At 40.1% G+C, this 22,772-nt stretch overlaps 1 protein-coding gene across 1 annotated transcript in view; it reads left to right on the top strand.

Moving 5' to 3' along the window:
• Positions 1-748: 748 nt before the first annotated feature.
• Positions 749-22,772, top strand: part of GLS (glutaminase) — a 63,523-nt gene continuing 41,499 nt past the window's right edge. Inside the window, exons 1-6 of the mRNA XM_086466220.1 lie at positions 749-1,083; positions 9,297-9,393; positions 9,891-10,012; positions 16,107-16,236; positions 16,952-17,031; positions 18,944-19,107. Of these exons, the coding sequence (XP_086322346.1) occupies positions 749-1,083; positions 9,297-9,393; positions 9,891-10,012; positions 16,107-16,236; positions 16,952-17,031; positions 18,944-19,107 (928 nt within the window). The remainder of the gene's footprint in view (positions 1,084-9,296; positions 9,394-9,890; positions 10,013-16,106; positions 16,237-16,951; positions 17,032-18,943; positions 19,108-22,772) is intronic.

Raw genomic sequence — 22,772 nt, 5'->3', positions numbered from 1 at the left:
TAAAAATTCAAAAAATCGCCCGCAGCCATGGCAACCTGAACCTGACACCGCCGAAGCCCAGCCCGTTTCTGGCCCCTTTACACACCTCAGCGGAGGGAAGCGCCGCTGGGAGCGCTTCGCGCCGCCCCGGGGCCCGCGGGGACCCCCGGACGCGCCTGGCACCACTCGCCGCCCCGCAGGTGCCGGCCTCGCCCCGCACCCCTTTCCCGCGGCCGCTGGGCCTCGGCCGGGGCCCTCCCGCGGCGGCGGCCGTCACTCGAACTTTCCCCGCTCAGGCGCCGGGGCCGACAGAACATGGAGGCGGCGGGAAGGGCGGGCTAACCTCGACGCGGACGGCGGCCCCGGCCCGCTACGGGCCGCCGCCCCGCCGCTCCCCTCCGCGCGCCACCGCCCGACCCTGCGGCGGGCCCGCCCGCTGGGGGTGCTGCTCCCGCCCCGTCGGCCGTGGCTCCTACCGGGCCTACGGCCTTGGTCGCCGCCGCCCGCCCGCGGGCCCCCACGAGCTCCCGCCCCCCTCCGCTGCGCCGCCAGCCCCGCGCGCCGAGAGCCTAGCAGCCCCCGAGCGGCTCGTCCCGTGCCGGGGGCGTGGCCCGGCCGGAGTGGCGGCCCTACTGGCCAATGAGGATGCAGCGTGCCTGACAGTTACGCAGCCGCCGCCAATCGGGTGAGCGGGGGGCGGGCGCGGCGGGGCGCTAGCGGCGCCGCAGGCCGACGCGCTGGGGCACTCGGCGGAGGGAAGTGGCGCAGCATGATGCGGCTGTGGCGCTCGGCGCTGCTGCGGGAGCTGCTGCTGCTCGGCCCGCCGGGGGCGGCCGGCGGCCCGGGTCCCGGCGCCGGCCCCAGGCGCCTCCCGCCGCCGCTAGTCGCCTTCGGGACGAGCCCGCCCGCCTCCCGCCGCGGCCCGGGGCTGCCGCCGCCTTCGGCGCGGGGTTTGTGCACTCGCTCGGAGGGAGCCTTGGAGGAGCCGGGGAAGGGGACGCAGGCGCCGCCGCCGACCCCCGGCGAGCCCCCCGCCGACAGCGGCCACAACAATAACCACGGCGGCGGCAAGGAGCTGGCCGGAGGCGGCGGCGGGGGGGAGAAGTGAGTGCGAGAGGGGCGGCGGGGCCGGGCCGGGCCGGGCGGCGGGGGATGCGGAGGCGCCATGTGAGCGCCGCCTTCCTCTTCGCACGCGTGGTGCCTGCGGAAGGGGGCCGGGCGGGGCGCGGGGGCCGCCGGGCCGCTTCCCCGGCAGGTGCGAGGGCCGGGCCGCCGCTCGGCGCGGGCATCGCCTCTGTCGGGCGCTGCCGCGGCAGGCTGGGGTCTGTCACGGCCGGGCGCGGGGAGGGGCGCGGCCGCGCCTGTGCGCTGCGTGCGCAGGGCGGTGCGGGCCCGGCTGCCGCGTCCCGCCGGGTGGGTGCTCGGGGCGCCCGCCCGGTGTCGAGGTGCCGGGCTGCCCAGCCTGTTGGAGTCCCGCGCGTCGTGGAAGGCGGGCTCAGAGCGGGAAGGAAGCGCAGACGCGTGGCGTGGGGAGCGTGTGCCCCTCTCGGGGCTGCCGTCAGCGCTGCTTGGGATCCTGTCCACGCCCTGAGCTTCCACAGGGCTTGGGGTCCCTCCCACGTAAGGCTGTGGTATGTGTGGAGGGTGCCCGCGTTTGGCTCAGAGGAGACAGTGCGTTAGTGTGTTTTTTCTAGCGCTGCTACTTGCATAAAATATTTTCCAAGAGAAGTGAAAGCTGTGTCATCTTACATTAATTATTAAAGGCAGTATAAGTGGACTGTAGTTCTGTGCTCGAAGTTTTGCAGCACTGTCTTCTCTACACCTACATCGAGTGCAGTTAGGGATAGGTATTACCACCTGTTAGTGGTGTGTACAAATGTCCATAAGTGCTGCGGAACGTGTCCCTGTGCCAAGAGGTGCTCATCTGTCTATAAGTGACAAAAGTACATGCAGGTAATAGAATGATAAGACTGTATATGTTTATGAAGTTAATATTCCTTCACTTAGAACCTGAAATATTGTTAAAAAAATAGGTCAAGGACAGGTGTATCAGCTCCAGTTTGTGTCCCTGGTGATGACCAGTAGTGGATACCACGGATGGAGTATAACGATGAGGTAAATGGATTGATGGTTCTCCTTAGCACTCTGCTCTGTTAGTCCTCAGCATTATGCAGGTCTTGAAAAAGTCTTGTTCATTTCCCACTCCCCCCCATCTGACAATTTGCCCATTGGTTGTTTGAATGTGGGTACACTTAGTGTCTCTGATAGCCTTTTACAAGAAGTTTGACAGCTTAACTTAAAGCCCCATGAAGACCCATCCCCTTTGTGCACATTTGGAACATGCCCCTTGGCTTTCATGTAGGCCGCCCATGAGTCTTCTTTGCACCAATTATAGGGTGGCATAATTAAAATCTAAAGCCAAGCCACTTTCCCAGGCTTTGCTGTGCTTATTACCTAGATGGACAAAGCAAAAGGCAGAGGAAGTAAGGCCAAGAAATGAGTACCTTGTTTTAACACTGAGCAAAGTCTTTGTTAGACTAATGCTAAGAGGAAGTCTTGAAAAGATTCCACAAGGCCAGTTAGTAGTTCTGCTTTTGGGTTGTGGGTTTTGTTTTTTGGGTGTTTTTGTTTTGTTTTGTTTTTTTTTTTTTTAGGAACTTGTACTCCTTCAACATGGCAGGCAGAGAAAGAAGCTCCCATGAAATGTCTTAGCTGCTCAGCTCAGTTCAAGCCTTTTGTTTCAATGGGATATAGGTTGTTTTTAAAGGCATCACTTATGGTTTCTTCTGTCAAACTCCTTAAAGAAATGCATGCATGTCAGGTTATATAACCATGTACAATATAATGCATGATCTTGTGTATCATTACATTTATACTATTGTTCAACATATATGAAGTCTTCTCTTTGAATTAGCTCTGTACATAATGTTTTGGAACAAAAAAATTAGTCGGCTGTGGCTCAAGTAGGCGTGGTTTATAAAGGTTGTACTTCCGTTTTCATTGAAAAATACAGACACTACCATTAAAAACTTAGGAAAAACCAGTATGCCAACTGTGAGGGGGTTTTGACGATGTTGAAAAGGTGATTTATTAAAGAGGTAACATTTTCTTGAATGGAGCTTTTGTAACAGCTTCCTACAGCTAGCATCAGGTAGGGAAATCCTAAAATTTCTAATATGTCTGGTAAAGCTGTGTAGCTACAAACCAGTTTTACACTTTTAATAGTTTTTGGCTTTTGACAAAAGGATGTATTTGAAAGTCAGATGCTTGTTCATTGAGCCTTACTGCAAAATGAAGAAGGAACAATTGTGTAAAATATATAGCATAGAGTCACGAACAAGGAAAAAGCTGGAAACAGTTTCTTTTCGGTTCAGGCTAGGCAGGAGTTCCTAGTGGCACGTTAGCCAGGCTGCTGGATGCTTTCATTCTTACTGTCCTTAATGTAGAACTATAAAAATCTTCCTTAAGCATTTGTAAATGGTACATTGCATGTGGAAATCACTGCTATGTTAAGACAGTGTGCAGGGTTCAGAAGGAAAGTAAAGTTCTTCAAAAGACAGGTTTCTGGACTAAAGTGACAACTGGGCTGAGTCAGTACAGTCTGTGTGTTTTGCCAGTTCCAGCACTTTGCCATCCAGCCGTGTATAATGTTTGAGTTGTGTTTGGCATACAGCTTGTGGACCCAACTGGGAAGACAGTAGTCCTTTTTACGTTTTCTTTTTGTTTGTTTGTTTTGGGGGATTATTTTTTTCTATTTGGTTGTAAGGTCATGGTCGTAGGATACTGGAATAACCTATAATGTCAAAAGACAGTGCTAAGATTTTCTTGCTTGTTTGCTTGCCTAACAGTCTTGTATACAGGGAGCAGGAGTTGCAAGTGAAAACCTGGAATGTTCTGTGCAAAGACTGTACAGAAATTTAGAGCAGTTTAATTCCTCATAGAGGGAATAAATTATGAGGTCTGTGGCTGATGAAATAGGTAGTATCCCATTGCATAATCAGATTCTCTTTGCTTTTTTTTCTTAAATGTCTTCCACCACCTCCTTATCCCTGCTATCCAGCCTTCAGTCTGGGTATTCACCTGAAACTTAATGCATTTTGGAAAGGAAAATATTTGAGCTTGAACTGCGAGTGGTCATAGACTGATAATTTTTATTAATAAAGGCTGTGGTTTAAAATGGAATCATATCTATGTTCATGCATAAAAAATTAAAGCACAATAACATAGTACAGTCCTAAATTATAAACTTGTATAATATTTAATAGCATTTACTTCTACTTTCAATATAACTGCAAAAGTGAACAACTTTTACTTGCAGTATAAGTGTGCGTTGTTGTTTTTCCATCTTACACTGGACAGTAGTAGATTCAAACATAGTTTATCTTAGTGTAGGCTATTTCTAAATTACAAAGGCCTTGATAAGGTGAGGGAGAACCAAAATGTGAGCAACCCTGACTTTAAAGTATAGCTACATTGCAGTATTGATGGGTACTAGTATATGGAATATAGCAAAATGGTTAATGGAAGTGTTTTATTAATTTTATTTTTTTTTTCCTTGAAGTGTCAAGGGAGTGGTAGCGCTCCTTTTTAAGGACAGGGATGAATTCTGGAGATATCTTTTAAAACGAATTTGGCTTTTGCACCCAGGCCAGATTCTGGAGGAATAACCGTATGGTAACCAGGCAGTGGTTCGTCTCACTGTTAATCCTGTTAGTCAGAGTGTGGATATAATACGCACAGATGCAAGAAGATACATACAGATGCAAGAAACTGTTAGAAGTGCGCTTTCATTAGACCTTTCATAACTTCCTTAGAGACTAAGGTTTTGAAGCAACAGTTCTTGTTTTTACCATAAACACTGACATCTACTAAAACATGTCCGTCTTTTGTCTATGTTTATAAATATGTAGTTTTGTCTGCATCTTGGTAAGTTCTCAGTAAATGGTTATGCACCGCTGTTAATGGGATCAGTGTCTAACTATGCAAGCGGACAGAAAGTAGTGACTTGACAGGTGTTTATATCTCTTAGTTGGAGATCGGTTATCTGTAGTCTGGTGACAACTTCAAGATGCCTGTTTTAGATAGAGTGGCTACCAACTACGGGTTGCAGCCCTTGCAGCTTTCTTAGAATCATAGAGTAGTTTGGGCAGGAAGGGACCTTTAAAGGCCATCTACTCCCACCCCCTGCAGTGAGCAGGGACATCTTTAGTTGGATCAGGTTGCTCAGAGCCCTGTCTAACCTGACCTTGAATGTTTCCAGGGATGGGGCTTCTACCACCTCTCTGGGCAACCTGTCCCAGTGTTTCACCACCCTCGTAAAAAATTTCTGCCTTGTATCTAGTCTAAATCTACCCTCTTTTAGTTTAAAACCATTACCTCTTGTCCTGTCGCAACAGGCCATGCTAAAAAGATTACCACCATCTTTCCTGTAGCCATCCTTTAAGTACTGGAAGGCCTTTATAAGGTCTGCCCGGAGCCTTCTCTTCTTCAGGCTGAACAACCCTAACTCTCTCAGCTTGTCCTTGTAGGAGAGGTGCTCCATCCCTCTGATCATTTTTGTGATGAGCAGGTCCATATATTTCTTGTGCTGAGGATTCCAGAGCTGGACAGAGCACTCCAGGTGGGGTGTCACCAGGGCAGAGTAGGGAGGTAGAATCACCTCCCTCGACCTGCTGGCCACACTGCTTTTGATGCAGCCTAGGCTGCCATTGGCTTTCTGGGCTGTGAGCACACGTTGCTGGCTCATGCTTTTCATCCACCAGCACCCCTAAGTCCTTCTCAGCAGGGCTGCTCTTGATCCCTTCATCCTCCAGCCTGTATTGATACTGTGGATTGCCCCAACCCAGGTTCAGGACCTTGCAGTTATACTTGCTGAACTTCACAGGGTTCACACACACCCACTTCTCAAGCTTGTCCAGGTCCCTCTGGATGGTACCCCGTCCCTCAGGTGTGTCAACAGCACCACTCAGCTTGGTGTCATCTGCAAACCTGCTGAGGGTGCACTTGATCTCTCTGGCTGTGTCACTGATAAAGATATTAAACAGTATGGTTCCCTGAGGGACAGTTGTTGTGACCTCATATTTTTGACTGGTGTCTTGCGGTTAATAATAAGCCCGAAACTGTTATTAACAGTATCATATCTTTGTATCTTTTGTAGTTCTGTAAATCCTGTTCTGTATTTTGCCAGTTACAGCTTGAATACAAAGTAGGAAACTTTCACTGTATTTTAAATTTAATCTCTTTTATATTGTAGAAATTATAATTCAGCTTTTGTTAAAATGAAATCCTCTATGGAATCTGGTTTAAGCATTGTACTGATGCAGAAGGAAGGAACGATACAGACTGCAAAGTTCTTGTGCTTGGAATTCCTGCATTCTTTTTTCTCTTTATATTTAAAGAGCATCTGTCAGTATTCTAGTCCACAGGTTAGAGTGCCACTGAAGAAGTCTAGTTGTGTAATAGTCTGGTGCTTAATTTTACTTTTTTTTTTTTTTTTTAAAAAAAGGAGGAGAATAAGTATCAAAAGTCATACTCATGAAATGGAATGAACTGGAATTTCCACTTTAATTTGACTGTGGAAATTGCAAGTTCCCTGACTGGAAAAACAGCTCTTTACAATGTGTGCTGAACAGCACTATCTTGCTAAGTGTGCTCACAGTGCCAAAACATAGCTTTTAGGTTAAGCAAACGTTAGGTACTGACATCACTGACCTGATAAACTGCAGAGCAAGCCTTTCCACCTCTATTTAGCTGATAAATTTTATCAAAAGATGGACTAGTTGACAAAGAGCAATTTTCTGTGAATACATTGAATGCCATCTTCTTTGCTTTGGCAGTCAGTGTAGATCCATTGTTAAATTAGGCTGACTGACCCAATATTGAACAGCAACAGATGTGAAAGATATGGAAAATATGTCAAGGGAGAATTTATGCTGTGAAAGGTGCACATCTCTTTAATAGATTAAAATCTTGCAAAGAGGCAGATAATATTGGTCAAATGTCTGAAGTTTTTTTCCTGCACCTTTCCAGATAGAAATTCCACATTTGGAACAGCTGTAAAATTCTGAGTAATAGCTCAGAAACATGTAGTTAAATAGGTTATCAGTTAAAATTTCTCAATGTGTTTGCCATCTTATTTTGTCAAAGTGAAATATGGAAGTTTCCCTTGTCAGACCTTCAGCAATCCGGTAATGAGTCTTGTAGCCAAGACAGTCCTTAAAACATGAAATCTTGACGCTTTGTGGAGCTTAGTTAAACGCTCTGTGTACATGGGGAAGATGTAAGGGTGTAGACTATGTAACTCAGCATAGCTTTAAAAAGTACGTGTCTGCAGAGTTAGGATGCAGATACAGGATGACGCTTTAATTGGTATGTTAGTTTTGGTTCTGTTGGCTTGACTGGACATACTGTTCTCAAAAGATTGAAAGCCCAATGTGCTGTGCGGAAGACTTGAATTTTCTTTAGGAAAAAGGGTGTTCAGTAATTTTCTTGAGGTAGTTGCAAGAGTTTGTCTTGGTTGAATTGCCAGGCTGTCTGTGCATTAGTCAGCCAGTATCATTAAAAAAAAAAAAAATCCAAACTGGAGGACAAGGAAAGTTCTGTTAGCTTACAAAGCTGTCTTCTGTTCTTAGCATGTAAGTACGGTGTTTTAAATAAATTGGAAAATGAGAAGTGAGATTTTTTTACTACTGGTTTTCACTGCTAGTTATGAGGAAAGGAGGGAAGTAAGTGCAGTTTAGAGGTTGTCTTAAATTTGAAATATTTTTATTAAATATAATAATAAATCAGACCTGTTGAGCTAGAGTAAGCTAGTATTGGGAGAGGAGGGAGGATTAAATGTCAGTCTGTAAGACTGCGTTGGCCTACCTAGGGTCTGTGCTTAGTTGCAGTATTCTGTTTTCATAGTTGAGTACTGATACAAAGAATTACTAATCTTGTGAAAACTTTTGTGACTAGAATTTAGACCTCCTTTTTGTACACACATGCATACGTGTATAAAAATACATAGATTGTCACTGAGCATTCTAGTTTTGGGCAGTAACCTTTATATGTTACAGTATAGTAACAAAATACTGCCAATATTACTAGACTATAAGACTGAGCTTTAAAATTGGTGGCTAAAATAATGTAAGGCTGCATTAAGGTCTACATTTACTAGAGAACTCTTTTGTTTTTATTTACTTTTGCTTGTCAAACATCAGAACATCGTCTTTCTCTAAACTGACTTTGTCTAGAAAAGACTTCACGGGACCAAAAGAATCGGTCATTGAAGCTCTTTTCTATCATTGCCCCGAGCAGTTTGGAAGTGTACATTCCAGCTGTCCAATACAATGCTGTACTTAAGGGGAATCATAAAAACAGAGTACAGACTTGTGCTCCTGCCTGCTGCAGGGTGCTTTGGAATATCAAGGAGAGGTGAAACTCTGATTTTAAACCAATAGAGAACTTCCAAAGACTTTGAGGAAAAGGTGACAGTATTACAGCTTTCTTTCGTGGGAGTAATGTGGATGCTTCGTTTGGTAGGTTTCTTTCGCATTTCACTTGAAATAGAGACATAAGTTATAAAAAATGCAGGCACACAGGAAGCATATCTTAGAATAGAATGGTTAACACATGGAATGCTTGGTGTATTCACATTAATAAACATAGTGACCATTAAAGATGTAGCTACATTGCAGGTTAGCTTTGCCAAATATGCACCATGAGAGTTACTGCTTCTGGTGCCTCAGCTGGTTCAGATTACTGTACTATGCTGCAGATGGCTTTGCTTGCTTTCACTGTAACTGATGTGGCTTACATAGCCTTCTAGAAGGACAAGGGCTTTGGGACTCCTTCTAGGAGTTTCTAAAAACAGAACTGTTTTGAGGAAAATAGTGCATGTTCATCATCTCTTTTTTCTTGCCTATGGAACCTTTGGGGCAGTCTGCTCCTGCAGCTTTGTTATGAGGCATGTAGGTCTCTGATTCTGATAAATACTTTGTGCAAGTAACATGTCTGTCCTCTGTAACATCAAGAAGAGGAAAACATGATGCATCTGCTCCAAAAAATTTCTAAATATAATCATAGCAGTAAATGTATGTCAGTGAAAAAATGACTACGTTTCAGTTAAGAATGTTTGTTACTTTTAATATTACCATTTTTTTCCTACTTAAAGCTGAATTAAGCTTTGTCTTCACTGATAAAAGTGTTCTTTGAAATTAGTGGTAGCAGTTATGTGGGTAGTGAAAATGTGTTCCCTTGTGAATAATGAAAAAAATGTGTATAAATAAAAATAAGCACTAAACTAATTATGCATGTGGTGTTTTTTTTTTTTTCAGTAAAACGAAGCAAGGTCTCCTTCCTAGCTTAGAAGATCTACTTTTCTATACTATTGCAGAAGGACAAGAAAAAATACCAGTTCATAAATTCATAACTGTAAGTTTATTGTTCCAAAGCACTGTATGAAAGCTAACTACTACAAGGTCTTTCAACATTCTAAAGGCAAGAGTACAAAGCAAAGAATTTGTTATATGTGTTTAGTTGCAGCAAGGAATGTAACTATTTATTTCCCTGCCTCCCCACACTTTCTGTAATTAAGTAAGAGAATGAGTATCCTATTGTTGTTACTCACTACTTCGAGGTGCAAAAGAGTGTGCTTGAAAGCACCTGTGTCTGTGGCAGGGCTGGGTAGTATTTGCACTTGTGTAAAATGTAGTTGGATCAGTGTGAATTTCAAATTACATTAATCCTTTGACATAAGATGCAGCCAAAATAGCAAAAGGAAATGGCAGAATGATAAGATGTCAAAATGTCCATGTGTCGATGGTGTAGTGGCAGATGTCTCTTATCTCGATAAATGAGATCGAGCAGTAGAGAACTTGATTGTAATAGCATGTCTTTTCATTTTAGTAACTATTGTTTTATTGTAATAGGCACTCAAATCTACAGGATTACGTACATCTGATCCCCGATTGAAAGAGTGCATGGATATGTTAAGACTGACCCTTCAAACAACTTCAGATGGTGTTATGCTGGACAAAGACCTTTTTAAAAAGTAAACTTTCTGTCAATAATGTAGCTCTATAATTTGGAATGAATGTTCTCTGTGTGTTACTGTCTGAAATTTTAAGAGAAAAATAAGGTATATAAATCAGTGTCTAATTAGAAAGGGAGTCACACACTGACGCTGATTTCATATGAGTTTGATCTCTGGTTTTGTGCTGCAGACGTTTGTATGATCTCCCCAAGGGTTTAATGTATCAATGTTGTTTGTGTGTGTATCTGACGCCATACTGCAACTCTGGGGCAGATTCCAAATAAATTAATTGATCCAGCATGGGGTATTCAGTATGCGTACATAAAACTTCTCTCTCGCTGCTTCATCAGTTCCTAATCTGCAGTTCAGGATGCTGCTTCTGTATAGTGAGTTGTTCAGAGTATGTATGTAGTTAATTCTAGAAGTGAATATATGAAAAATAGAGTGAAGTTAAATTTCAAGATATGTGGAGATGAGAGAAGTTAGGACTGTAGACACTGCTTTGGTCTATTTTGGAAAAGATTTATGTGCCGTATTTTAGTAATTGTGGTTTTTTTACTTTTTTTTTTTTTAAGGAAAACCTGTGGTCAGTTAGCTATACAATATAAGCGCTGTTCAGGTTGTCTTCAGTTCATTCCAAGCACACTCCTTTGCTCCCCTACTTACAGTTTTTGTGTGCCATAAGATTGGAAGTTTAAAGTCTCTTAAATCCTGAAACGAAATTTGTAGACTATTTTTGAGTCTCTATTTTTATTCCATTTACAGGGTAAATGACATAATATCTAGAACTTGCTTCTTTCATGAAGAGTATACTTTTATCAGAATTTTCAGTTTTCTGTAGCATTTTTTGAATTTGTGAACTAATGCTTTTTAGTGCCATCTCCTGTCAGTTACAATGTAAAATATATGTGTATGTGTATAAAAAAGGTGTGTTTACACATATAATTGCATATATGTTATGTTATATACATACAAGTTTAGAAAATATATGCAGTATATGCTTGTACTATATTATATATTTACATAGTTTATGTAAATATAAACAAAGTATATAGGTTATATATTTTTTAATAGTTGTAAACATTTTTGGAAGTACACTGAGAAAAAAGGAATGTCTTTGTGTGTGACAAAATAACAAACCATTCAACTGCTTAATCAAATGTGGGGTGCTTCATAAAGGTACAATGTGGACTAGCTTTATTCCAGTATTTTAAACAAGACCAGGTCTTCGCTGTTTTTTTTTTTTTGTCAGCACAGTAAAAACTCTAAATTTTTATGGAGTCAGGAGCCTTCCTGGCTATACGGTTGGATTGGAAAGGAAATGCTTTTGCTGTTACGCGTTACATTTGTACTAGAAGGCTTTTTTGTAATAGTAAACTATGAATTATGTTTGAGGCAAGGGCTCTGTATTAAAAAAAGGACAAGTGATTGCCAATTAGCAAGATTAGCCTGTGTTCTACGTTACATCTCTAGGATTTGATCCTCTGCATTAGAGGAGTGGTTGTTACTATGATAATTTGTAGAAACCTTTACATGGTTGCTTCTTGTGTAGGAAGAGTTTTGAACATAAACACTGTACAGAGGGTGGAGAGGTGAATCTCTTTTCACATAGCAGATTTTACTCTGCAGCAAGTGTCTACCTTTTTTATAAATAAAACCCCCCCAAACTTTGGTAACCTGTTCTTCCTAGGCACACTGCCATTTGCTGTGTAGATTATGGTACAAGGTTCCTGCATTATTTTTGTTTCTTCAGGTGTTTAACGTGTGAAGTATAATTATCTGCTCAGCTGTACTTACCTCAGAATTTTGAAGCTTCAGCTCCCTAAGTGTAAAAGTCAGTTTTTTCTGACTTTTCAGTTCAAATTCTCCTGTGGAATTTGAATCCAAAGCTGCTAGATAAAGTAAAGCATCAAGGATAAGTGATGTGGAGTTATGCTAGCATAAGCTTGACTAAGTCCAGTAGAAGTGACCTGTAAAATGCATCTGTATGTCTGTCTCTGTAACAAGTTTCAACACTTTTTTAGTGGTTCTTTTAAACATTAGGCTCCAATTTGACTAAAATTGCTTTATTTTGAAGATTTTGGGCCTTACTGTGCTCTCCAGTTAAATAAAAGTTTGGAAGAAATCTCTGTAATACAGGCAGAACAGTTTGGGGTTTTAATCTTTCATCTCCAGAGTGTCCTGCATTGAAGGCTTCAGTGGTGCAGGTTTCAGAGAGAGTGCTTGACAAATTTCTTGAATTAGCTGTTCATGTTACATCTATGTAACATAACACGTGGTCTTTGTAGCATGCTGAGAATAGCCTGCTTACTGGAAGCAGTGCAGCGTGCTAGTTAGCTTGCTATGTGGATTTTTTTCTTTTCTTGTTTTTTGTACCGTAGCTATGGCACTACTTAATAATGTGGTAGTCATAGTATCTAACTACTGTTAGATGAAACTTAGGCAACTTAACAAATATGGAAGATTGTACATGCTAATCTTCCTCATGAAGTGTGCACATTTGATGTATCTATTTTTTAGATCTGTTTCTATGACGTTGTAGCTAATTTGTAGAAAAATTTCTAATAATCTTTCTAAGAAATACTCCTTACCTCTCTCAGCTTTTCCTTTAACTCGGCTTATTCCTAACAGAAAAATAGAAGACTTGCAAACAGCCCTATTTGTTGACTACAATATTTTGGTCAGTGTGGGGGAAGGAAAGACATGAGGCAGTCAGAATTGAGTTATTTTGAAAATGGTGTACACTTGAGTGAGATCATAGCTACTGAGTAACAGTTATAATTTGGAGGTTTAAACCTGATTGTTTTTCAGAATAACTTACTTGGCTTTATAGACTTAGTCTTTGTCACAAGATGCTGTCTGTCCTGCTTTATTGACTGAGAACTGTGGTCTTGCTAGCCAAATCTCCTCTGATCTGTGGGTAGAAAGCATCAATCTGGGCATGTTATGTTCTAGACATATACGTGACAATCTGTTGCTGGCTCTCATGCGGGGTTATCTGTTTGCTGCTGAGTGGCTGTGCTGCTCTCAATCTAGGTAGCAAATCCTGAGGAAAACTTGTTTTAGATATGCTTAACCCAGGTATTAATAAATATTTTCGTCCTGTGTGAGCAATTAGAAGGCTTTTGACAGAAGATGTAGAGGACTTCTGCTATGTTATAATAATAATACTTCATTTGTCAAAATAATGTAACTTTTTTTCCCTAAAATGTCTAAATATATTGAAGACTTCTACAGACCTAGTCTTGCTCGTTGGAAATGAAGTTCCACATTCCTTTCTGTTGTGCTTATACTGCAGCTTTTTAAACAGGAAAAAAAGGTGTCCATTCAGCTATATAGGAGCTGAACAGTTCTTCAGAACTGGTGGGAGTTCAGACTGTGCTTTTAACAGGTGTCTGCTTTGTGTGGGGAAGCGATAATCAGCAATCTGAGTCAGAACTTGAAAAATAATGGGTAAATGTAACAAGCTGTATGGTAAATGAAAAGTGATCCTAACTTTATGCTACAAATCAAAGATGCAGTTTCAAAAAAACCCCCCGAACTGTTACTTTTGGATTATAGAAGTCACTGAAAGTTTATATTGCATCCTAATCTCCCTAACCTAAATATATCAGGGAAGTTTTATAGTTTGAAAAGACATGTTTTCAAATGGGGGAAGAAATGCTTGGATTAGAATTTGGCAAGACAGAATTTTTTAGGGTGAGGTTATAAAGTTTGGAGAAATGGAAGAATTTGAGGCGGGAAGTTTTTAGTGTATTTATTGTGAACACTACTAAAGTATGTGGGAGATAAGGACTAAGTTGTTTGTAAAAGTCTGACTGTAGAAAAGATTTTTATTAATCGATATATTAATTTACTTAAATTCCTCCCTGTGATCTTTTTTACTGCTCCACTTCTGAGTGGAGCCTGAGCCTGAAACCATTTGTCTCCGAAGGGTTACCTGGAACATAAACCAGTTCGAAACTCAGGTGGGGAGGAGATGTGAGTTGCAGAATACTAGAGGCTGTCAAGGCTAGCATCCTTTGTTGTCTGAGAATATCATTGCCCCATTAACCGGAGCTTACTAATACCCCTGTTATTTAGTACATGCAGTAATTGTTCCGAATACCCATTTGGATTAATTGAACCGCTGTATTTAATTTAGTCTGTGAATGCATTTGATTTGCCAGGGTTAAGGAGTAGCAGGATAAATACCCAGACACTGACCTTGGTAGAAGTCTGGGAACAACAACTTCTTGCAGAAATAGGTTATGTCCTTAATGAGCATAGCTATTTCTGCAGTGAGTTTCAGTCTAGCTTAAAATGATTGAATTATTGAAGTGAGCATCCTAGGCTTCGTGTAAAGTAGTAAGTGTATAAATACCCTTTCTGTTTCTGAAACCTAATGTGGTATTGGAGGACCGTATTTCAGTGCATGTGGCCTTCTCATTGTTTTCCACACTTCATATTGAGTTGTTCTAATGGGTTTAGGGGAACTTGAAATTTTTTTTTTTTCTGACAAGAGTGCTTAGTGCTGTCCAGGTGGCACAGACAATGTCAAAGTGCATATTATATTGTTATTCTTTGGGCACACATAGCTGCTATAACTGTTACTAATTACTTCTGAAAAGGGATTGTTGCACCTGGAGTAGTTGGAGGCTGCTGGGAACAAAAACAAACAGGATTTTTTTCAAAATATGTAAAAAAGGAGTGGATAAGCATGACAAATTTCAACAAAACCAACTCAACTGCAATTTTAACGTAACAAAGCAGCATATTGCAGACAGAGCAATTCTGAAGATGCCAGTGTGTACAGTGGAAATTTCTCTGCTGTTTCTCTTTCACTCTTGGAGAGTAGTGCCTACCAGCGTTTTAAATGGCTGTCAGTTGAATTTGGGATAGTCTCCTAAGTACAAAGGAGATCAAACTGAGCTTTAAAAAAAGTGAGGCAGATTTAAAGGGAAGATAATTCTGTCCGTTCACGGCATCTTCGTCGTTTTGAACTGATAATGACTTTTAATAGTAGGATTAGTGGAAGTATCTATTCCAAATGGAAATATTTCCCTAAAAATTAATTTTTTACTTTTCTGAATAAGTTTCGTTGGAAGGATATGTTCTCCTTTGTAGTATGGGCCCAGATGCTCTTAACTTTCTGTTTGTCTGTATTAACAATATGTTTCTGCTTTTGTCAACACTGCTAGAAAGCACAATATGCATGTGTTAATGAAACTGTTTGTTTGGTGTTAAATCTCCCTTTCTCTTCCTTCCACTGGGATAGGCCTGTTAATACCCTTTATCAGGTCGTATTTCAACTGACGTGATAATGGCTCCTGATTCCCACCCCTGTTGGTGCTCACCCCCTACCCACAGGCACATCACTTCCAGCAGCATGTCTCAGCTTGTGTTTTGATACTTCCATTCTGTTTCTCTTAGATTAAGTCCTTTCCTTTTTACCTCACCGTTTTTTTAAATGTACAGATGGGCTGGTGTTCAGAGGGTGTGGACGATAATGTAACTGTGTTCTGGGTTAAAAGGCAGCAAAGATTCCTTAACTGGTGGTAGTTTGAAGCAAGAGACTTGCAGTACTGCTCACTGTTAACTTTTGCTTAGTTTAGCTGATGTTATAAAGCACTTCCACAGGGTTTTGTTATTTAGAGTGGAAACTCATTCCAGTTCGGGCTGTTGGCACCATTCTTGCTGGCTTCGTGGTGAAACTGGTTGGAAGTGAGAATCCAACCCTGAACCTCAGAAGTCCAGTCTAACTCTAAAATTAGCAGTCCCTGGGACAAGGGCTGGATTAGATGACCTTTGCGTGTCTTGATCCTAAGAAATGGGTGGCTTAGATCCCTTTTGCAAGCTTAGATGCTACGTGAAGGCAAACTGATAGTATCTTGCAGTACAACCTCACAGTTGAAACCTCAAAGAAGAACTTTAAGTAGAAAGCATAAAGATCTAATGAAACAATTGTAAATAATTTTTTTAAAAAATGAAAATTCTTTCTAATAAAGACTTGTTCTTGTAGGCATATAACTTCAAGGGACTGACAATCCTTATTTAAGTAACATGTAATTGCTACTTAAGTAGGCTTTTTGACTTTGTCAAAATACTAATAAACTTTTTAAACTTTTTGCAGGTGTGTACAAAGTAATATTGTGTTGCTTACTCAAGCTTTCAGGAGGAAGTTTGTCATTCCAGATTTTATGTCGTTTACTTCACATATTGATGAGCTATATGAAAGTGCTAAAAAACAATCTGGAGGAAAGGTAACCTGTTTGTAAATTCTTACTTGTATAGATTTCTTGATATTGGCCAAATACGTTCTTTGTTAAGTAGACAGATTTTTTGTTAACGTTTTTAGCAAAGTGTTAAACTGATAACTTGATGAAAGAGTTTTGGAAGTTCAGTTATGTCTGCAACTTCTAAACTGTGTTAGAAATACAGCTCCTTACCTCTAACAATCTTGTAGAGTTTTGAGGTTAGAATGAGAAAATAGTGTTGTTCTTTCTTTATTTTATGTAAACTATAAGACTGCTGTAAATTTGTCAGACTAAACTTAGTCTAGAAAAGCATTATGCTGTCTGGATTGTGTGACAGAAATAATTGTCAGCACCATACCGGTGTTAGTAATTAAAGTTTATTCTAGTGCTTATTTTCAGTAAATGAATTGAAAAACCCCAGCCTATCACAAGCTAAAATTGTGTATGATTTGAAAATGCTGAACGTGCTGTAACACAGAACAGACATTCCCCTTGGAATGTGCTGAAGTTTGTACTTTGAAAAAATGTTTTATTTCATAATGATCCAGGGAATATAATAATTTGTAATGAAGTTTTAGATATACTAGGTGATTATTAGTGGAATAATTCAGTTGTATGTTGTGTATCTTTTCCATTGACATTTATTTTAATTAACATATGTTAACATACAGTTAAATATTTTGGATGTTGTAATGTCTCTCTTTACTTCACATTGTGATAGGTTGCTGACTATATTCCACAACTGGCCAAGTTCAGCCCTGATTTGTGGGGTGTTTCACTTTGCACAGTGGATGGACAGAGGTATATTCTAACTTACAGATTTTGCTATTTAGTTATTTAAACTATCTGACACATACAGCACTTCATAGTATCTTATGGTTTAGTAAAGAAAGTTTTATTGGTGGTGTTTAGGAAGTCAAATCCACGTGGTCATTTTAACTTTTTTTCAACTTCTCTGTTTAAGCTGAATTATTTTGCTATTATTATAAAATATTCTTTAAATAGTATTTGTAGGTACTACATTTGAAGCTGGATTATATTTTGCTTATGATCCAAAGACAATAATGAAGCTGTGGGTGGTTGTTGATGATTACCAAAGGACAAGATAGAGTCAATGCTTACGTGGTATTGATCTTTGGAAGCTGAAGAGCTTTGTCTAATAGTACCTGTGCCTCAAGCTGTATTACTTTTTCTGTAGGTTACGATGCACTTAAAAGTTAGTTCCTTTTCTGCATTTTAATGTTCTTACTGTAGCATTGTTATATGGTCACTATGTGGCACCACAAAAATTCAGGTCCATATTCTTTAAAAAGAAAATGAACCTGTGGAAATGGGATAGAACTTAACATGATTTTGCTTTTCAGGTTTATTAAACTTTCTTCTGTAAGGGTGTTTGTAGGTCTTAGATATAGCTAGAGTGATCTTATTTTTATTTTTTCTTTATTATTAACTCAGTGTAGCAGAGACAGTTACGAGCCTAAATGTAAAGGAGTATCTTGCACCAACTAGCTGAAAACTGGGGTAAACTATTCTGTGTCCACCTTTGTGACTAGACAATATGAGATACTCATCAGCTTGCATGTCTCTGCTGGCCTGCAGTTTGATATGGTCATGCTGCATATTCTGAACACCATAATTTTTAGATGTTCAATGGGGCATTCCTGAGAGAGTGTCAGACTGGCTTATGATGACTAGATTTGGGTTCATTTTAATGTGATCTGTTACAATCTGTAGGTTTGTTTCTTATTAGCCATATGCTCTGTAATCTCTAGGGGAAAAGCTGTACAAGTGAGCTGAAGTATTTTTCAGCTGCCTGCTTAAGTGGCTGAATTACAATCTATTTGTAGTAAACCAGCTTTAAAATGAAACATGTTCTCCCTTTTTGAATATTTTAAATTGGCATTTTGCTTTGTTTTGAATATTATAACATGTACTAATGAAAGTTTTTATAATGCTAGTTTTTGTAATGTTTAATTAATGTTGTGTAATGTTAGTTTTTATAGTGCCAAAATAATTTTGTGAGTTTTCTCTGAAACGGTCTCATGTTTTCTGCAAAGAAAAGAAGCAAATACACTGTTGACTTGCCATCAGGCAAGTGGTTGCTTGGAGCCTTTTGCTCTAGCTGGGGCGTATGCTGTCATTCTTTGATGCAGTCTGACTTACTGTTGAAAGGAAACTTTCCAAAAGATAGAACTTAATAGTTGTAATTAAATACCGTTGCCATTATCAAAGGGAATGTAAATATAGCTAATTATTGCCCTCAAATTCCAGAACCAGATTCGATCTCAGCTTTGTTTATATAGACATAAATAAGTATAGTGGCTGTACTCAGGTCAGCTGTATCCCGTTGAGTAGGTGGTTTGCAGATTAGTAGGGTGTGTAATACTGGAGGTCTGAGGTGATTTTTTTTGTTGTTGTTGTTGTTGTTGCTCTTGTACAAACCCATTTCTATGCTTGCTTTTATTTTGTTACATCTGCAGTGATCACCAACAACTGACTTTGTTACACTTAAATTATGGAGGCAGTTGTTAAAACCTTTAAATCTTTTTGTTATGCTCTTTAAAATAAGACTTGGTAATAATACGTTTTTGGGGTTTTGGGTGTTTTCATTGATGGTCCTAGTATCTTGAAGAATAGATGAAGCATTTAATGCTGTACTTGCCACCGCTGGCAAACAGGAAATTTCAAACCTCTTCATCTGTGTTTTTCCCAGGCATTCTGTTGGCGATACCAAAGTTCCATTTTGTCTTCAGTCCTGTGTAAAGCCTTTGAAATATGCTATTGCTGTTAATGATCTTGGCACAGAGTATGTGCACAGATATGTTGGTAAAGAGCCTAGTGGATTAAGATTCAACAAATTGTTCCTGAATGAAGATGGTAAGAGATACATAATACTTAATAATGCAAATACCTAATTTTAGAAAGTTACAGAACAAGCTACACGGTTTTTTCAGTGTTACTATTTTACAGTATCCTCTTAAGTCTTATTATTAGACAGTGTCCCAAAATATTTTGCCATCAGCAAGGTAGGCTTATCCTTTGTAACTCACTTTTGTCTAGTTTAGAATGCTAGTAAAAGATGCTGTATTACTTACTTCTGTTCTATTTGCTAATTATCCAGCTGTAGGAAAAAAACAAAGAATTTTGGGAATGCAGGTATTTGAAATGTGTATTTATTTAGTTGAGTTGGTAGCAAGTGTTCCTTAATCATGTCTTCTGTCAAAGGTGTTAAATTGATTTTTAGGAAACATGTATACCACTTCCCATCTCAGCCCTCTGAGAAGCAGGTGCTCCTGCCGAAGGCCAGCACCAGCTGCTTTCCAGAAGCCGAAATTGAACACATCTTCCCACAGGTTATTCTGAACTGAATTTGGCTACTGATTCAAAACAATGGTTTTTTGATTTTGATCTTGTTGTTTGGTTAGTTTTTTTTTTTCTATGGCAGGAGTGTTTTAGCAAGAATTTCTTATACAGTACTTACCTAGATTATTTCTTTTTTGCGTTATATTCTCAAGCATGAAAATGTTATTTTCAAAAACATTATGGCAAAAATCTGAGAAGGGTGATTCATGTAGTCTTAGAGGAAATACTGGATGTTATCTCTGAAACACAAATGTTTCTTCTAGCAGATCTTTCTCAGTAGGAGAACAGACAATGTTTCTGTTGCTATGGTATTGCCATTAATACGTAATTAACAGCATAAGGTTTGGATGGTATTTTTGTCAAGGACTATATTGAATTCTGACTTAAATATCTATATTATTAATATATTAATGATATATAATTGTATTTAGTAGATACCTTAAAGTCATCTTTCCAAACTTACAAATAAAATAGATCTTGACAGTTTCTTTTTTTTATCTTAAGTGGTAATGAAATACCAACACACATATCTATCACCAAGGAGGAATTAAGCATGTTGTCAAGCTTTGCTGTCTTTGTTTTTGCTTTCCTAGTTTTTCTGAATACAATGTCATACAGTATGAAGAAGACTGCCTTTCATGTCCTAAGAAAACTTCCATATAAAAAATGGTTTTGATGGTGCTGAAAATTGCCCGTTTTTTCCTTTGGATCAGTATAGATTTTATGTTTGTGGGTTTTTTGTGGTTTTTTTGTTGTTTTTGTTTGTTTGTTTTTGTTTTGTTTCTTTTTTTAATGAAATGACAAAGTATAGTAATTATTTTCTTCTTTTTATTGCTGCTTTTAAAATCAAACTATGAGAGAAGACAAATTGTCAGCCAGTAGTCTTTATTATGTTGCTGTTAGAGTTTAAGAGTGTTTATAAGACTGTTAGGCAATAAGAGAATTGGGATTACTGAAAGTTTCACCAGTGTGCATGAAATTAATAGAGAAGATTAATTCACATGATAAGAGTTTGATACCTCTTTCTAAAGATTAATAGATGAATATGTTCACCTCTTTGGCAAACTGTTTCAATTATAATATCAATCTTCATTCCTTGTTTTTGTACAATGTGGAATCCCCTTGCAGATGGCACCTGCTGTGAGGTAAATCAGTAGTTGCTGCTGCTTTGGAAGGAGACCTATGTATGACTTTCCTTAAAAAATTTACGTAGCATCAGAACCTATACATGCCTAAGAGGTGAAAAAATACCCAGGAATGGAAGTATTATTGATGGGAGTGGAAGACTTCTCTTCTTTGAAATTAGCAGGAATCTTTCAGAATATAAAGTTTTCTTTAGGCATCCTGGCCCTTAAAGCAGAGCAGTATGTCTTAAGTCTGTGGAGAGGTTCTTCATTGTAGTGTAAAATAGAACACCTTAGTTGGAAGAGACCTACAATGATCATCTAGTCCAACTGCCTGACCACTTCAGGGCTGACCAAAAGTTAAAGCATGTTGTTAAGGGCATTGTACAAAGGCCTCTTAAACTGACAGGCTTGGGGCATTGACCACTTCTCTAGGAAAGCTGTAGCTATTGTGGCAAGATAGAAGGGTATCTCTCAATTACAGGTATCTATGTATGGGAAATGTTTGGATAGTATTATTTGGTGCTATGGAGATAATAGTGAAGATTGCTTTCCTGGGACCTGGATACCATGACAGGGTTTATTCTGCTTAGAAGAGGCAGCAGTGGATTAATGGGAAGTGTCCTGCTCAGCTCTGTGATGTGCTGGTGTTAGGCAGCAGTAGGAGAGACCTTCGAAGAAGAGCTTTTGCTAGTCTGTGGTAAGACTGCTGTACCTCCCCGTAGGTGCTAAGGCTCCCACAATGATTGTTCCTTGCTAACTTGTCAAGGGAGGAACAAAACACAGCTTCCTCTCAGAAGTGCATTTAGGAAAGTCCATGTTCCATTTCATCAGAAGGTTCTTGGCCTTCTTCGTGTGAGGGTAGCACATGGAGGTGTGTTGGTTGCAAAGTGGCCAGAACTGGTCCATTGTGTTTGAGATGTTAAGTGGTGAGAGACAGGAATCTTCAGAGTAGAGGAAAAGGTTACCAAAAATGCCTTGTGACATTGAAGGTGGGTGGTGACATCTTCAAGGAAATGAGATGCAATAGAATTTCCGAAGGTATATTCTTTGTCTGGACTTACTACATTGATAAGCTTTTGAGTTGCTGAATGCTAAATAAACATTACACATCCTTTTTGTTCAAATATCCATGTGATGTGGTGTTTGGGATTTTTTTTTCTTTGTACTGTGTGGCAGGTTGAAACCATAGAGGTGTGCAGAAGAATCAGGAGCCAAGAAATATTTTGAATGGGTTGTATATGAGTAAGTCGCTAGCATGTTTATGGATAGGAATGATACCTGATGTTGAAGAGAGGAAGCTGTAAACAAGAGAAGTGTAGCTAGAGCAAGAAATGAGGGTGATGGTGAGTTCTGAGCATGCACGAGGCCAATGTTGTGTCGGACTATGTGTGTGTAGTTGTGAACCCCAGTTCAAGCAGAATACTGAGAAACTGGAGAGGGCTCCAGTGGAGGGCTGCCAAAGTGCTGTGGGGTCCAGGGCACATAATTTCCAAGGAGCAGCTGAAAGGGGAGGTTGAAGAGCAATTGCAAAGATGAAGATTTATGTAACTCTTCTTGGTAGTGGCAGATGATATAACAAGGGCCAGTGGTCCCACATTGTGGCTTGGGAGGTGCAGATTGGATATTAAGGTAAACTTGTCCTCTACAAGGAACAAGATTGCTAGAGACGTAGAGGATTTGCCACGTTTAGAGATTTTAAAGACTCAGCTGGATAAAGGCATGACTGACCTGATGTAACCTTGACAATAACTTTGCTTTGAGTAGGAGGGTGGAGAAGATGGCCTCCAGATGTCCCTTCTGACCAGCAGTCTGTGATGTTGTGATTAGTTGTTTGACTTGTAACACCTTTGACTGGTGTTCAGGTTTTTGGTCCCTAAGGAGAGATAGTGTTAGAAAGCCATGGAAATGCTACATTTTTCTTACTCAGAATCTGGTTTTGATCAAATGTTAAATATATTTGACCCAAGTTGCTTGCATTATTGACACGTGATGTTAGATGCAGGTGGATCTTAATCCAATCAGATGAAATCAGAACAATTTGTGAGTTTGTTT

Source organism: Leptosomus discolor, chromosome 5, assembly GCF_034619465.1.
Source record: "Leptosomus discolor isolate bLepDis1 chromosome 5, bLepDis1.hap2, whole genome shotgun sequence".
NCBI classification, from domain to species: domain Eukaryota; kingdom Metazoa; phylum Chordata; class Aves; order Leptosomiformes; family Leptosomidae; genus Leptosomus; species Leptosomus discolor.
Note: the sequence above shows the minus strand (reverse complement) of the source record. Positions and strands in the feature narration are given on the sequence as shown.